This window comes from Furipterus horrens, unplaced genomic scaffold (genome assembly GCF_987537825.1).
Source record: "Furipterus horrens unplaced genomic scaffold, mFurHor1.1.pri manual_scaffold_7, whole genome shotgun sequence".
NCBI lineage: Eukaryota > Metazoa > Chordata > Mammalia > Chiroptera > Furipteridae > Furipterus > Furipterus horrens.
In genome coordinates this window covers 80,326,920-80,342,733 of record NW_028327177.1, presented here as the reverse complement: position 1 = coordinate 80,342,733, position 15,814 = coordinate 80,326,920, and the positions used below count along the sequence as shown (strand labels likewise).

The window sequence follows — 15,814 nt, the reverse complement described above, 5'->3', positions numbered from 1 at the left end:
TCTTGAAAAGGTCAGAGGCCCCCTGAAGTCATGACTTTACCAGGTCCACAGCAAACAAATTGGTAAGACCTCCAAGAACTACATTCCACTCAATGATCTATGTCAAATTCCCTTAATTCTTTGGTGTGTGTTTTTGCTTGATCATTTATTTAATTAAATTGGAGTTGCAATAAGTACTTAATTGGAATAATAACAAAGACTATTATGATCTCACTGTTCTGTTGGGAGGAAGAATTAAGTGAATAATTAAAAACTTGATAAGGGTGTTAAACAAGTAGTCATGCCTAGTGATTGTGGGGCACTCTGGAGATAACACTAAGTAAGTGCCGAAACTCAGGGACAAGCAGCAGGATGCTCTCGTATCTCAGGAACCTGCTCCAAAAAGATAGGATGGCTTTATAAATGACTGTACAGAAGGGAGGACATAGTTTCCTCCCCTGGTATTTTGAGACCAACAATAGACCAGATATTAGCTGTCAAAGAACTAGAACACAGGTCTAGTTATATATGTGGCTCTTGTTAAATTCTCTGAAGACGTAACACTTCCACTAAATTCCTCTCCATGAGCACTACCTGTGTGCACAGAGATGAGAGTACCTGAAACTGAGGTGCTTAATAGGACACTGGATAGCTCAATTATGGAAGACCAAAAGAAGATTTTTATCCACCTAATGAAAGATCTCCAACTAAAAGAAATAAAGTAAGTCACCAAACAACTTATCACTCTTATTTTTCTCAAAGAAGGGGAACAAATTGGGGGTAAAAGTTAAGGAAGAAGCCTGGTGGAGAGTAATATTTTGTTTTCTACTTTATACTTTGATATAGTTGGAAATGTTTACAGTGATAATATAATTCTTTGTAAAAAACCTGATATATGTTATGCCATTTTTCCGATATAAGGTTATATATTCTTATTCTTTATTATTTGACCCCTGCTTAATCACTAACAGAATTTTTTCCTGTTACTTGCTGGCTTATGTTTGTTTTTATCTTCATTTCATGGACACAAGCACTCATGTCACACTGCTTCCAAGAAACTCCTGTGTTTTTTTCTGTATTTCTGTCCATATTTCCATATTGGCTACGTTCTTTAGACAAATCTTCATTATGCTCCCCCTTCCTGGGGTTTAAAAATGTAATTTCTGGTAGCAAAAAAGAAATTATAAACCAGATTTCAAAGCAGAAAGCCAAAAACAAATTGGGGTTGTCACCACTTTGTTTACTGAGTAAAAAGTAGCTACCATCTATAATCACCATTGATTCATATATAAAAAGAACCTTAAAGACAAAGGGAGGACATCTATTTACCACATTTTTGGATTTCATGGAACACACTGAAGTTAAAGAAAAAAAGTGTGGAAATCAACATGATAGTCCCAGATAATCATAGTATAAAATCCACCCCCCCAAAAAATAAGAAGCTACCATTATCATGTCATAAAACAAAGCACATTTCAACACCCAAGAACTAATGTAAGCTCAGACTAAAGGAACATTTTTCAGGTTGATATACATTTATGGTAAATCTATTATCTTAGCTTATTTTATCATATTTGGTGTTAGACCAGGAAAGCAAAATTTACCATCAAATCTAGGATAGTAGGGAGAGGGGCTTTCAGCAAAATAGGTAATATTTTATTTCTTAAGCTAGGTACAAGAACATGAGTGTTACTATTCATAACATTTCATTCATCTTGGAGTGTGAATAATTAATGTGAAAAATATTTCCATCATGGTATGATTTTAAGAAATTACTGAGGCTTCTGGTCAAGATGGAGGCATAGGTGAACATGCTTCACCTCCTTGTACAAGCATAAGGATTACAACTACCTCAAACAAAGGAAACAACCAGAACTGCCAGAAAATTGAACTGTATAAAAGTCTGACAACCAAAGGTTTAAAGAGGAAGTGTTCATCCAGATGGATAGGAGGGGCAGAGACAGGGACCTGGAGCAGAGAAGACACAGTGTGGCAGCAGAGGCTGTGGCCTGCTGAAGGAATGAGTGGTTCCACATTACAAAAGCCAGGAGGGACACCTGGGGAGTGATCCTAGCCCCAGGCTAGACCACGCAGATCCTGGTTCCAGCACTGGAAAAATAAAGCCTCATAGCTTCTGGCTGTGAAAACCAGTGAGGGTTTGGGCAGTGGAATAAACTTCTCGTCTCTCAGGAGAGCCAGTTTCAAGGGCCCCCATGGTCCTAGAATGTGCACAAACCCACCCACTCTGGGAACCATCACCAGAGCAACAGCTAGAGGGGCGCCAATTGCAATGGAAAATGGGTGAAGTGACTGAAAATGGGACAAGGACAGAGCAATCAGCATTGTTCCCTCTCTGACCTCTTCCCCACATTCAGCACCACAAAGTGGTGAAACGGGTCACCCTGCACAGACCAATACCTAAGACTCTGCCCCTTACAACACAACAGGTGTAGCAGCTCTACCTAATATACAGAGGCAAACAGAGGGAGGCTGTCAAATTGAGGAGACAGGGAAGTATGGCCCAAATGAAAGAACAGATCAGAACTCCAGATAAACAAAGTAAAAGGAGATAGCCAATCTGTCATATACAGAATTCAACACACTGGTAAGAAGGATGCTCAGAAAAATGATTGAGTACAGCCATAAAATAAAGAAAGAAGTGAAGGTTATATACAAAGTGAAATTAAGAAAAACATATAGGGAACCAACAGTGATAGGAAGGAAACCTGGTATTCAAATCAACAATTTGGAACATAAAGAAGAAATATACATTCAACCAGAACAAAACGAAGAAACAAGAATTCAAAAAAATTCTTTAAGAATGCTGGGACATCTCCAAAAGTGCCAACATCTGAATCATAGGGGTGCCAGAAGGAGAGGAGGAAGAGCAAGAAATTGAAAACTTATGTGAAAAAATAATGGAGGAAAATTTTCCTAATTTGGTGAAGGAAATAGGCATGTAAGTCTAGGAAGCACAGAGAAACCCAAACAAGTTGGACCCAAAGAGGACCACACCAAGAAACATGATCATTAAAATGCCAAAGGCTAAAGATAAAGAGAGAATCTTAAAAGCAGCAAGAGAAAAGTAGAGTTATCTACAAAGGGGTGCTTATAAGACTATCAGCTGATGTCACAAAAGAAACTTTGCAGGCAAGAAGGGACGGGCAAGAAATAGCCAAAGTGATGGAAAGCAAGGAATCAAGATTACTCTATCCAGCAAAGCTATCATTTAGAATGGAAGGGCAGATAAAGGTGCTTCCCAGACAAGGTAAAGCTAAAGGAGTTCATCATCACCAACCCTTATTATACGATATGTTAAAGGGACTTATTTAAGAAAAAGATCAAACTTTGAACAGTAAAATAAGAATAAACTCACAACCAGCAACAACTTAATCTAAAAAACAAAAACAAAAACAAAAACAAATTAAGCAAACAACTAGAACAGGATCAGAATCATTTGGAGGGTTATCAGTAAGGAGAGGAAAGGGGGAGAATGAGGGAAAAAGTACAAGGATCAAGAAGTATAATTGGTAGGTACAAAATAGACGGGGGATGCTAAGAATAGTAAAGAAAATGGAGAAGGCAAAGAACTTATATGCACAACCCATGGACATGAACCAAGAGGGGGGGTGATTGCTGGAGGGAAGGGGGTACCAGGTGGATGGGGGTAAAGGGGGAAAATTGGGACAATTGTAATAATATAACTAATAAAATATACCTAAAAAAAAAAAAAAGAAATTACTAATTTAATGAATGCATCCATTTCAGGAGGAAATGACTGACTTGCCCAAGCAGAGCTCAGAGAACAGTCAAGGACTGCATTGTTCTGAGCAGTCTCTCTATCTTCCTGCAAGCTGAATTCAGATTTATGCACTGTTTAGATTATTTTTTCAGTGAGCAGTTGCTGCATTTTATCTTCAATTCAAATTAATGGTGTGAAATTATATAAATTCAATTATTTCCACAGTTTCCTTAAAATATTCCTACAGAAAATGTAATAATAAATATTTTCCATAATTGAAATACAAAAATTCTAAAGTGTGTTGAGTCAGAAACATACTTATGTATTACATACATTACCTACGTCTTTCAACTTTAAATTGATCCGAGATGCTTTGAGTAAAAAAGGTAGGTGAGTCTATCCTTCATCTTCAAAGAAAACTGTTACCCAATATCTACGGTAACTTGGTCCCTAGACTAAGAATGTCAAGAATCTCTTTCACATAATAATGTTTTGATGGGTTGCTTCTTTTTTAAATTCTCGATCTCTGATCACCAGAATTTTTTCTTTTTTTAAAGGGATGTGGGGGTGCTGGGTGAGTCTGTGGATACATACCTCACAGCAAAGTACAAAATAGTTGGGCCTGGTTTCTTGGGCAAATCATGGTCGAGAACTCGGTGATCTAACTGTAGCCAGTTCTGCTGACCTCTGTGAGAACAAAGCAAAGGATTAAATAGAAAATCAGAGAAAGGTTCAATAATATACTGTGTTGGTAAAGTTGTGGAGAAACAGCTACTCCCATACACTGACAGTAGCTATTTAACCTGTTACAACTAGTAATGAGGACAATTAGCAATTTCTATCAAAATTATAAAAGCTCCCCTCTCTGAATCAGCATTTTCACTTCCAGGAGTTTATAAGGATAAAGTTGCATGTGTGGAAAATGGCCTACATATAAAGTCACTCACTGTGGCATTGTTTATAATAGTGAAAAGACTTGAAATGACCTAAATGTCTAACAGGATATTGTTTTAAAAAATGAATTCAAAACCTCAGTGATAAAATACAATGTCACAGACTGATATTATCCTTACAAACTTGTTTTGAACAATAGCCAAGACATGATGTTAAATGTGAATATCACTATTTTTAAAATTAAAAAAATAGGTATACATATAGGTATGTATGTGTATATATGAATATATATATAAAATATCTCTGAGAGGTTAAACAAGAAATAACACTGGTTGTTTTAGAGGTCAAAAACCAAGTGACATTAAGTATATTAATCTTTAAATTCTTATTAAATATAAAATCTGAAATATTTTGATAGTTACAAAAGAGAAAAATTTCTGGTCATTTAATGAAATCAAACAGACATAGATAACAATACCCAGCTTTTAAAAAAGTGCAGGGTTCAATACTCTCTGGGTGCTGCTTCTGTGTATATGTGTATGTATAATACATATATGAGAAACTTTCTAATATTTAAGCATATACAGGGTGGGGTAAAAGTAGGTTTACAGTTCTTTATATGGAAAATAATACAATAAATAATAATACAAGAATAAGTTCTGTGTTCTAATACCCACAACTATCAACCTATTTTTGCCCCACCGTGTATATTTCTTTATTTACTCAAGGCCCTCACCATGTTTATGGGTATAAATAGTTCATCTCGACTTTTGACTCCAAGGGACTGTTGACACTGTGGCTCAGGATTGCTTCCATGACATTTTCAAGGTTGTTCAACTAGTTGATCTCTTTTGGACTGTGAATTCCCACAGGGCACAGACTCCATTTTGCCTGCTTACAGAAAACTTAAGAACATACTGACAGTGGTGGATTGCCCAATTCTAACAAAATCTATAATGGACCAGAAGACATTTTATAATCTATTTTGGTCGTTAAGAAAATAATATTTTAAAAATCAGAAAATTTTAAGCTGTACTCATTATAAATAGGAAAAGTGGACATAAATAGTATTAATATTAATAATAATAGCTACTCTTTATTGAGCAACTGCTCTGTGCCAGCCAAGGTGGGACCTTTATGCAAAAATGCTCTATTTAACAGTAACTCTTCAAGGAAAGTGACAGAGCTGAGATTTGAACCCAGGACTTTCAATACAAGAGAAAATGAGATGAGAGAGTTCCATCGGCTTTTATGGCTTTGATTTCTGTCACTTACTAATTTTAACACTGGAAATAACCATTTCTGTTTCTGTAATTATAAACCAAGGCTTCTGATTACTAACTGTTCCTAGGTGTCCTTGGAGGAATATTATGAAGATAAATAAGCTGATATAAATGATATAAGGGGAGGTTCATAGAACTATTGGTGTTGTGTGTAAAATAATATAAAAATGGAGGACTGGAATTTTAGGGTTTCTTACACTGTATTTTATCACTAGGATGGCATTGAGTTAAAGACATATCCCAGGTGTTCAAACGTGTGTCTTAAAATACATAAAATGTTGTAAGCATCAGATCTTAAAAGCCTTTTTGTAGAAAATTAGATTTATTTTGAATTGTCTTTTTTGCTTTTACATAGGCAAGATGTGGCATTATTAAAAGTGCATAACATATATTTATATAAAATTGCATGAAATGATATCCAAGAATGGATAAATCAATTATATTAACCACAGAAGCAAACTCAAAACACTATTATAGATGGATGAAACTTCTTGGATATAGTTCTGGAGACATAAAAAACAAATAGCTACAATCAAATGGGATTGGTTTCAACTATTATAGTATATGTTTTTATAACAAGATGTTCATGTAAAAGTAATATAATTATCTTTTATTTTTTTTAAATTTTTTATTTTTATTTTTGTTTTTCAATTAGTTGTCCCATTTTATCCTCAGTGCTCCCCACCACCCAGCCCACCCCTTCTCCCACAATTATATTTCTCCCTATTGTCCATGTTCATGAGTCATTTATACACATTCCTTGACTAAACCCTTCCCTTACTTATTCCCCTTCTCGCCCTCCCCCTTATTGACTGTTATTCTGCTCCTTGTTCTAGTTAGTTCATTTGTTTATGTTGTTCTTTAGTTTCCTATATTAGGTGATATCATATGGTATTTTTCTTTCTTTGTCCGGCTTATTTCACTAAGCATAATTCTCTCTAGTTCCATCCATGTTGTTGCAAATGGCAGGAGTTCCTTCTTTCTTTCTGCTGCATAGTATTCCATTGTGTAAATGTAACCACAGTTTTTTGATCCTTTCGTCTACAGATGGGCACTTAGGCTGTTTCCAGCTCTTAGCTATTGTAAACAGTGCTGCTATGAACATAGGGGTGCATAAGTTCTTTTGAGTTAGGGTTTTAGGATTTTTCAGGTATAATCTTAGCAGTGGAATCGCTGGTTCAAAAGGCAGTTCCATTTTTAGTTTTTTGAGGAAATTCCATACTGTTTTCCATAGTGGCTGCACCAGTCTGCATTCCTACCAACAGTGCAGCAGGGTTCCCGTTTCTCCACATCCTCGCCAGCACTTGTTGTTTGTTGATTTGTTGATGATGGCCATTCTGACAGGTGCAAAGTGGTATCTCATTGTGGTTTTTATTTGCATCTCTAGTGATGTTGAGCATTTTTTCATGTGCCTATGGACCTTCTGTATGTCCTCTTCGGAGAAGTGTTTGTCCAGGTCCTTTGCCCATTTCTTAATTAGGTTGTCTGTTTTGTTGATGTTGAGTCATATAAGCTCTTTACATATTTTGGAGATTAGTCCCTTGTCTGAGGTATCATTGGCAAATATGCTTTCCCATATGGTTGGTTTCCTTTTCATCTTGCTGAGCGGAAACTCTTTAGTTTGATGTAGTCCCATTTGTTTATTTTTTCCTTTATATCTCTTGCCTTAGGAGATTTATCCATGAAGGTATTGTTACGTGAGATATCTGAAATTTTCCTGCTTACGTTTTCCTCTAGGACTTCTATGGTTTCATGGCTTACGTTTAAGTCTTTGATCCATCTTGAGTTTATTCTCGTGTGTGGTGTAAGTTGGTGGTCTAGTTTCATTTTTTTGCACGTCCCTGTCCAGTTCTCCCAGCACCATAAAGTAATATAATTCTTAAGGAATAAATTAGAAATTAGATTTAAAAAATCCATCCATGATCTCATAAACAGGATAAAGTTAGAAAACCAAGAAGTAAAAATTTTATATAACTCTATCACAGAGATATAATCAAAGTTAATATGCTATTTTATAGTCTTTGAGGTTCTCATGTGATTGAAAAGCTTATACAGTAATCTGCTTTGCTCAAGTTTTTCTATCAGCAAATATAACAGATCTAATCAATACCTCAAAAATACATTTGAATCTACACATTCACTTCTATCAAGTTGTGCAAGCCAACCTTTAAGCCAGTTTCCTTTTTGGCTAGAACTGTATCAGTTGAAGGTCCATCAGATGGTAATCAAAAGTCATAACTGTGTTGTAAAACCTATTTGTTACGTCTTGATAAACAAAGCTTATTCTAAAGATCTTTCCAAAACAAGGGAATTAAAAACATGAAATGGGATGAAGGAAATGGGAACCCTTGTGAACAGAAGGGCCACTGTGTCAGGAGGGCCATGACTGCCCTCTAGGGGTAACAGACTCACCCTGCACACTGAACACCAGAAGGTAAACAAGGTAACAAGGGTAAATCTCTGGAACTGGATGTCTGCCCCTGTAATAGGACCATGAATTTGTTTTTGTTGGTCACCATCACTACTTTTATTATGTAATTGAACAATTCTATTTTTCCATTTCTCTTCTAAGCCTGTGTTGTAGGGTATAGACATTAGCTAGTTTTTACTAGGTGACATCTAGGCTGGAAAATTCAGTTCAGACAGCATCCTAGTAGGGATCTGACTCAGTGGTTTTATGGTGGGGGCAGAGGAGGGAGAATACTGGAAGAAAATGCTTTCCAAAAATATTTGCCAAGCAAAAATAAATAGGTTGGTGACCAAAACATTCCAAGGAGACACCCTTAGACAGAAGCAATTTTCCAGACCTGTTCCACAGGAAGGTGGAAATGTCTAATTCTACTTACTCTGCCCCAACAAAAAGCCCCGCTCATACTTCTTCTGAGAATAAACATAGCTAGAGCCAGAGACACCTCCCAAACTGGTCATAATTCAAAAATAGACTTTGCTGTCTCCTGCAGGGGAGTGCATGGAAGACTTTTTTGAGCCAGGCTTCTTGGAAAGACTGTAACATTGGCCACTGCAACCAAAGGAGATAACCAGGTGATGCCTGGTAAAGGCCAGGGTGGGGGTGCAGGGTCTTGGTGGAGGGGGCAAGAGGGGGAGAAATGGGGAACATCTGTAATAGTGTCAACAATAAAAAAATGAATAAATTTTAAAAAGCAAGGACCAGTTCTGTAAATTCTAGGGAGGCATTCCAGACAAAGAAACCAATGTAAAACGTGGGACTGAACTTGACTTTTGTTTCTTTGAGAAAGTAAACAAAAAGCCAGTGTGGCTAGAATATAGAGGCCAACTGGGACAAGATATTATATTGGGAGGGAGGCAAAGAGTGGATATCATAGAATCTTGGTAGCTGTGTGATCTTGGACCACTTACTTGACATCTCAGACACTCAAATTTTCTCATCTGTACAATGGGCATAATAATGCCCCTGTAATAGGACCATATAATAAGTACCCATATAATAAGTACTACATAAGGCATATATGGCACTAGTGTTATGTACTGGCCACACTGGCTTTTTGTTTACTTTCTCAAAGAAACAAAAGTCAAGTTCAGTCCCACGTTTTACATTGGTTTCTTTGTCTGGAATGCCTCCCTAGAATTTACAGAACTGGTCCTTGCTTTTTAAAATTTATTAATTTTTTTATTGTTGACACTATTACAGATGTTCCCCATTTCTCCCCCTCTTGCCCCCTCAACCAAGACCCTGCATTCCCACCCTGGCCTTTACCACAATGTTGTGGTACGCACATGTTCTTTGCCTAATTTCAGCTCCCCATACCCTCTTCCCCTCTGAGATTTGTCAGTCTGTTCCATGTATCCATGCCTCTTTTATTTTGTTCATCAAGTTTATTTTCTTCATTAGATTCCACATATGAGTGAGATCATATAGTATTTGTCTTTTTCTGACTGGCTTATTTCACTTAGCTTAATAATCTCCAGGTCCATCTACGCTGTCACAAAGGGTAAGAGTTCCTTCTTTTGTATAGCTGTGTAGTATTCCATTGTAAATGTACCATGGCTTTATAAAAAGATTTAAAAAATATATCAATGTGTGAGAGAAAAATCAATCAGTTGCCTCTCTACCCAGGCCAGGAATTGAACTGGCGACCCTTTGTTTTGAAGGACAACACCAACCAACTGAGCCACACAAGTCAGGGCTATTTATTTATTTTTAGAGAGAGGAGAAGGGAGGGAGAAAGAGAGGGAGAGAAACATTAATTTCATATGCATCCCCACTAGGGACCAAACCCAAAACCCAACCAAGCATATATCCTGACTTGGAATCAAACTGGCAAGCTTTTGCTTTGCAGAATAATTCCCAGCCAACTGAAGCACACTGGTCAGGGGTACCATGGCTTTTTTATTCACTCATCAACTGATTGGCACTTGGGCTATTTCCAAATCTTGACGATTGTAAATAATGCTGCTGTGAACAGGGGGGGGGGGTGCATATATTCTTTCTGATTAGTATTTCGGGATTCTTAGGATATATTCCCAGAAGTGGGATTTCCTGGGTCAAACTGCAGTTCCATTTTTATTTTTTGAGGAAACTCCATACTGGCTTTTGCTTTTTATTATACATCTATAAACCTTCCTAGCTCACCCTGTCTAAAACTGCACTTGGTCATGGCCTCTTATTTTATGTTCTTCAAAGCACTATCATTTCTGGTATATTCCCATGTATCTATATGTTTATTTGTTCTGCTAGACCATACCATTGCAATATAAGCTCCAAGAAAGCAAGAACCTTATCCGTGTGGTTCACGGCTGACTACCTAGGACTTAGAACAGTGCCTGGCATTTAGTGGGCATGCAAGAAATAATTTTGAATGAACAAATTACTCCAATATTTATGCTTTTAGACTTTACTCTGTGACCTCTTTATAGTGTTTATGGCACATACAGATTGCACCATATAACTTAGCCATTATGTATTTACGGTTTTATGTCTTTTACTGTTCACTATTATTTCATTCACATTCAGATTCAATGTGTGTGTGTGTGTGTGTGTGTGTGTGTGTGTGTGTACGCGCACGCACACGTGCGCGTGTGTAATCACTGATTCACATGAACTAGTCCTGGTTTTTCTCACTAGAGCACTTGGTCAATGGACACCTGCATTTCCTATTTCATCCAGCAGAGGACTAATCATTCAGGATCCCAAAAAGTTGCTGATTCAGAGTGAGGTGGGTGATGTTGAGTGTACTTTTTTCTGCCTTGTTGAACCCTATTCAAAAATATACTGAGTACAGCCCTGGCCAGTGTGACTCAGTTGGTCAGGCATTGTCCTGCAAACTGAAAGGTCACAGGTGTGATTCCCAGTCGGGGCACATTCCTGGGTTGCTGGTTCGGTCCCTTCTTGGGGCCCCTATGAAAGGCAACCAATTGATGTTTCTCTCTCACAAAGATGTTTCCCTCCTTCTCTTTCTCCCCCCTAATAAAAGTTTAAAAAAATACCGAGTCCAGAATCAAAGTTTTCAAGGCTTTCCTTGTTGCCTGGGAACTCAGTTGCCTGGTTTTCCCTGACTCAAGTCCTCAGCCAATGGCATTTCCAGGAGGTTGTAGGCTTATAGCCCACAAAGCTGGGAATAATCAGAAGTCACAGGTGTGAAAAACAAATTAACCCCTTCTGGAGATTATTCTATGCCCGGTGAAGCTGTATATTGAAAGACACTTAAATTGCAGAGTTAAAAAAGAATTCTGGGTGGTTGTCTAATATAGTTTGTCTGGAACACATTTTCTTAAATTTTAATATTTGAAGAAATATTAAAAGGGGAAATATCAGAAAGGGGAAGAATTCCTCTGATAATGTATCAGACTGAATATAATATAGGAAAATTAGAATACAGGTGAATTGGGCTGCCAATAATAGACAGAAAGGCACACACATACATACACACACAGAGAAGTGTTGACAAGTCCAAATGCATTGGCTAATATGGAGTTTTAAATTACCACAAATTTATTGTTGATATACTTGCCTCATTTTGGAGAAGATTTAAATTATTGAGAAACATACACAATATCCAAGTTATCATGAAAAATGGAAGTAAAAGAAAAAAAATGATGGTAAGGAGGTAACATAAAGTGGACCTAAATGGAAGTTGAAACGTCCACTCCATATTAAACTATATACATATTTTATGGGTGGGCCATAAATTTGCCTTCAAACTTTCTTGTCACCAACACCAAAACATTATTCAGTTTCAAGATGTGAATAAATGAATATCTAGTATTTCTCTCACTGATACATGAGCAAGCATAGTGCATTCAAGTTTCTAAAACAGGACAATATTTTGAGTTCTTAAAATGGTCAATTTTTTTTTCCTCTTTTTGCAATAGTCCTAGAAGAAAGATCTTGCATTAAAAAAGTCTTTAACTGAGCAGGACATACTCTAAATATTGGAGCATTTCCCCCCTTTTTTGCTAACTGTAAATGACAATGAGTAGGTAGTCCAGACAAAAGGTAAAGAAATAAAAATGACTGGAAAAACACTTACGTGTCATCTGTAAATGTGATTCCAAAGTATTCCTTTTCTTTCAGGTTGAAATGTGAAGCCACGAGGTCCAGCAACTCTCTTGATAAAAGTTTGGGCTGTCAGTATGAAAATCTGATTAGAAACAATCTGGTTGCCTCTCTCTCTCTTATTGCTAGCACCTTCTTCTGCCCCAAATAGTTTGAAAAAACTTTTGTTTGTTTATAAATACCTACCCCGCAATGCTGCATCAGTCAATCTACTATAGATCATTCTCTAAGTAATTGGGAAGGAAGGGAAATGGGAATAAGTACATCAATGAGATCACCATTTTCATACATTTGCAATTCAGTCCAGTACCTTACTTCTTTCCTCTAAGGTATAACTGTGCTTACTAATGCATTGGTATTTTGTAAAAACAACCTTTTATAAGTAGTATGGTGCTAGTGACCAAGACAAAAAATATTAAATACCTTCCTGTCTGGATTGTAGGAATAACTTTGCTCGGTGGGGGTTAGTTGAAAAAGATCAAGACTCAAAGCTGTGGCATGGGGGTTGGGGGGGGGTGGTCATCACAGATAAAACTAACAATAACAACAATAATAACCATTGTGTTGAACTCTTTATATCTATTACCTCAGATCCTTACAATGAGCCTGTGAGGCACACGTTCTTATTTCCATTTTATGGATGAGTCAGCTGAGGCCAAGAAAAATTAAGGACCTTGTTTCATGTTACAGTTAGGAAGGGTAGGGATCTGAATCCTATTCTAGCTGATTACAAAGCCTAAGCTTTTCACTTCTCTCTAGGGAGTAACTGTACTCATTGTATAGATGGTGACAACTAGTACTTACTGAGCACCTAGAGGAAGGACCTAATCTATGAGCTTTTAGTAAGCACGGGGCTTGGTGGGAAGAAGCATGGTTTGGAATCAGACAGAATGTCCAGAGTGACAGTGGATGCTGGGTTTTCCAGGGTTGGGGAAGAAAAGGGGGTTTGCAAGAGGGCATGCTAGATGGATTCTGTTTTAACTTTGAGCCGAACAGTTTAGGATTCATTATGATGGTTTGAGGGTTGAATGCTTGCTGTTAAGGAAGAAAGAATAGTCATGATTAGAGAGAAAGAAAGAAAGAAAGAAAGGAAGGAAGAAAGAAAAATAAAGAAAAGAAAAACAGGTGGAAATCTAGACTAAAATGTCTTCTCTGGTGAAACTATTGTTGACTGTACTATTTTCATTCTAATTGAAGCCTATACATAGTGAGCTAGGGATAAGCCTCAGAAAGGAGAAAAACTTAGGTTTGGTCAAAGGAAAGAACTCTAGCCATAGCTGTAGGTGTGGTTGTCAGCAGGGACTTCCACAGTTTTTAAGACTCTTGGTCCAAAGTATTGGGTAGATAAAGTGAGAAGCATCAAAAATTACTACATCATCACTGATAGAGTCCCATATATAATCTAGCTTGATTTTAATATAATTCTGCAATGAAGACTAAACAATCCCAGTTCACACTTTATGAAACTGGGTATTTAACTTAAATAATGTCATATAGCAGGAAAGTGGCAGAATGCAGATTTTCAGCTCACAATAACCTTTTCAGGGAAACACTATGTTCCCCAATTTACCAACAAAAGGTCCAAAAGTAAAGTCACTTGCTCCAAGTCACACAGCTACTGGGTGAGTGTCAAAGCCACGAATGGGACTCAAGTATCTCTGTATATATGAGGAGGGACCCCCCCACCCCTGCAAACCAGAATTTATTTATTAAAAAGTTTGTACTTATTCTCATATGTTTAAACTTCAATCACCTTCAAAGTACTCTCTATTTGATGCAATACACCTATCGAGATGTTTCTTCCACAGTTCAAAACAGTTTTTGAACTTGTCGATTTTGACACCTTTTAGTGCTTCTGCTGTTTTTGTTTTACCTCTTCCACATCACCAAAATGTTTCCCTTTGAGGACTTTTTTCATCCAGAGAAACAACAACAAAAATGTCACTCGGGGTGAGATTGGGTGAACAGGGAGGGTGGAGCATGGGGTTCATGCTCTTTTTGGTCAAAAATTGCTGAACACTCAGCGTGGTGTGGACAGGTGTGCTCATAAATCACCAATCATGAAATGGGCAAATGCATTGAAAGAATCTTGAAAAAAAATTAACTGAAGCTTAATGTAACCTCTCACAACACCGACTGGTACACTGATACAGATGGGTTCCTAGAACATTCACTTAGTAGGGGAAGTCTGTACTATAGGGGGGCCATGCTCCAGAAAATATTTCTGGGTTTTTTGGGCCCCCCTTGTATGTCACCAAGCTCTAGTTCCATACAGGTTTTCTGACTTCAAAGCTACCTTTTGCTTCTCAATCAATCCCAAGTCACTGGCATTGAGGCACAGGTAAGCAAGCAGCCTGAATTTGGGCTATGAAGCTCCCAGAGGGCACACAGGTGGGCTGTTGCTATGTGGGCAACACCTACCTGAACCAGCAGCTCCAGCCTCCTATCATCCAGGAGATGCACCTGGCAGTGCCTGCCTTCTGTCATCTGTGGGGCAGGACATCAAGAGTGGTGTCAGGGTCAGAGCTGAACTTGATTTATCATTTATTTCACATGTGGTCTGCTCAGCCTTAAGTTAATCAATAGGCTTGATCATAAACAGATTTATTACATAGTATTAGCTCTTGGATTTCTTACATTAAAAACATTTTTAGCTCTTAGATTTAAAATGAGAAAAGAATAAAAAGCAGAGATGACTCAATATATTGAAAAAATAATACCTACACATGCACATACAATTTTATTATAAAAAGTAGGTTTCTTTCTGAGAGGAAACTACTATACTTTTCTTTGAATCAATACTTTATTTTTCAAATGAAATGTCTTTATTCATTGATGTGTTTTAATAAATACAACATATGCATAATTATAAAAGAAAAACATGATTCTAAAGTTCAAATTGAAAGTTCCCATTTTTGAAACTTCTGCCCCCTTTACAAGTATGTCACTACTATAGTTAAGAACAGTTAAAAATGTTTGATGTATACTTTTCCAATCAGATTAATTTTTATCACTTATAATTGCAATACTGGGAAATATTCTTTGTAAAATATTTAAACAATGCATAGAATGCAAAGGTTGACCTTGATTAACTCATGTTTCAAGTCATTTGACCTGCTGAAACCACCACCCTGTCAACTTGAAGAGAATTCTCACAGACCATCTTTATGTGAACTTTCACATATATACAAATAAATAATTTTAAAAATTGCATATTAGGTGTTTTACTTTATTATTATATTGGATACATGTTCTGAAAATGAAGTAAATACTCTTAAATGTGTGCTTGTATGTGTGTAACCATCCAGAAATTTTATATGTATATATATATATATATATATATATATATATATGACTCTGTGTGTGTGTGGGTCTGTGTAT

At 37.0% G+C, this 15,814-nt stretch overlaps 1 protein-coding gene across 2 annotated transcripts in view; it reads right to left on the bottom strand.

Annotated features, from left to right (window-relative positions):
• FRMD4B (FERM domain containing 4B) overlaps nt 1-14,920 on the bottom strand; it is a 142,443-nt gene extending 127,523 nt beyond the window's left edge. For both annotated transcript variants that reach the window (XM_090283847.1, XM_090283848.1), the window contains exons 1-3: nt 14,855-14,920; nt 12,408-12,502; nt 4,316-4,408 (exon numbers count right to left, since the gene is read on the bottom strand). In XM_090283847.1, the coding sequence (XP_090139973.1) occupies nt 4,316-4,408; nt 12,408-12,502; nt 14,855-14,920 (254 nt within the window). The remainder of the gene's footprint in view (nt 1-4,315; nt 4,409-12,407; nt 12,503-14,854) is intronic.
• Nucleotides 14,921-15,814: the final 894 nt, after the last annotated feature.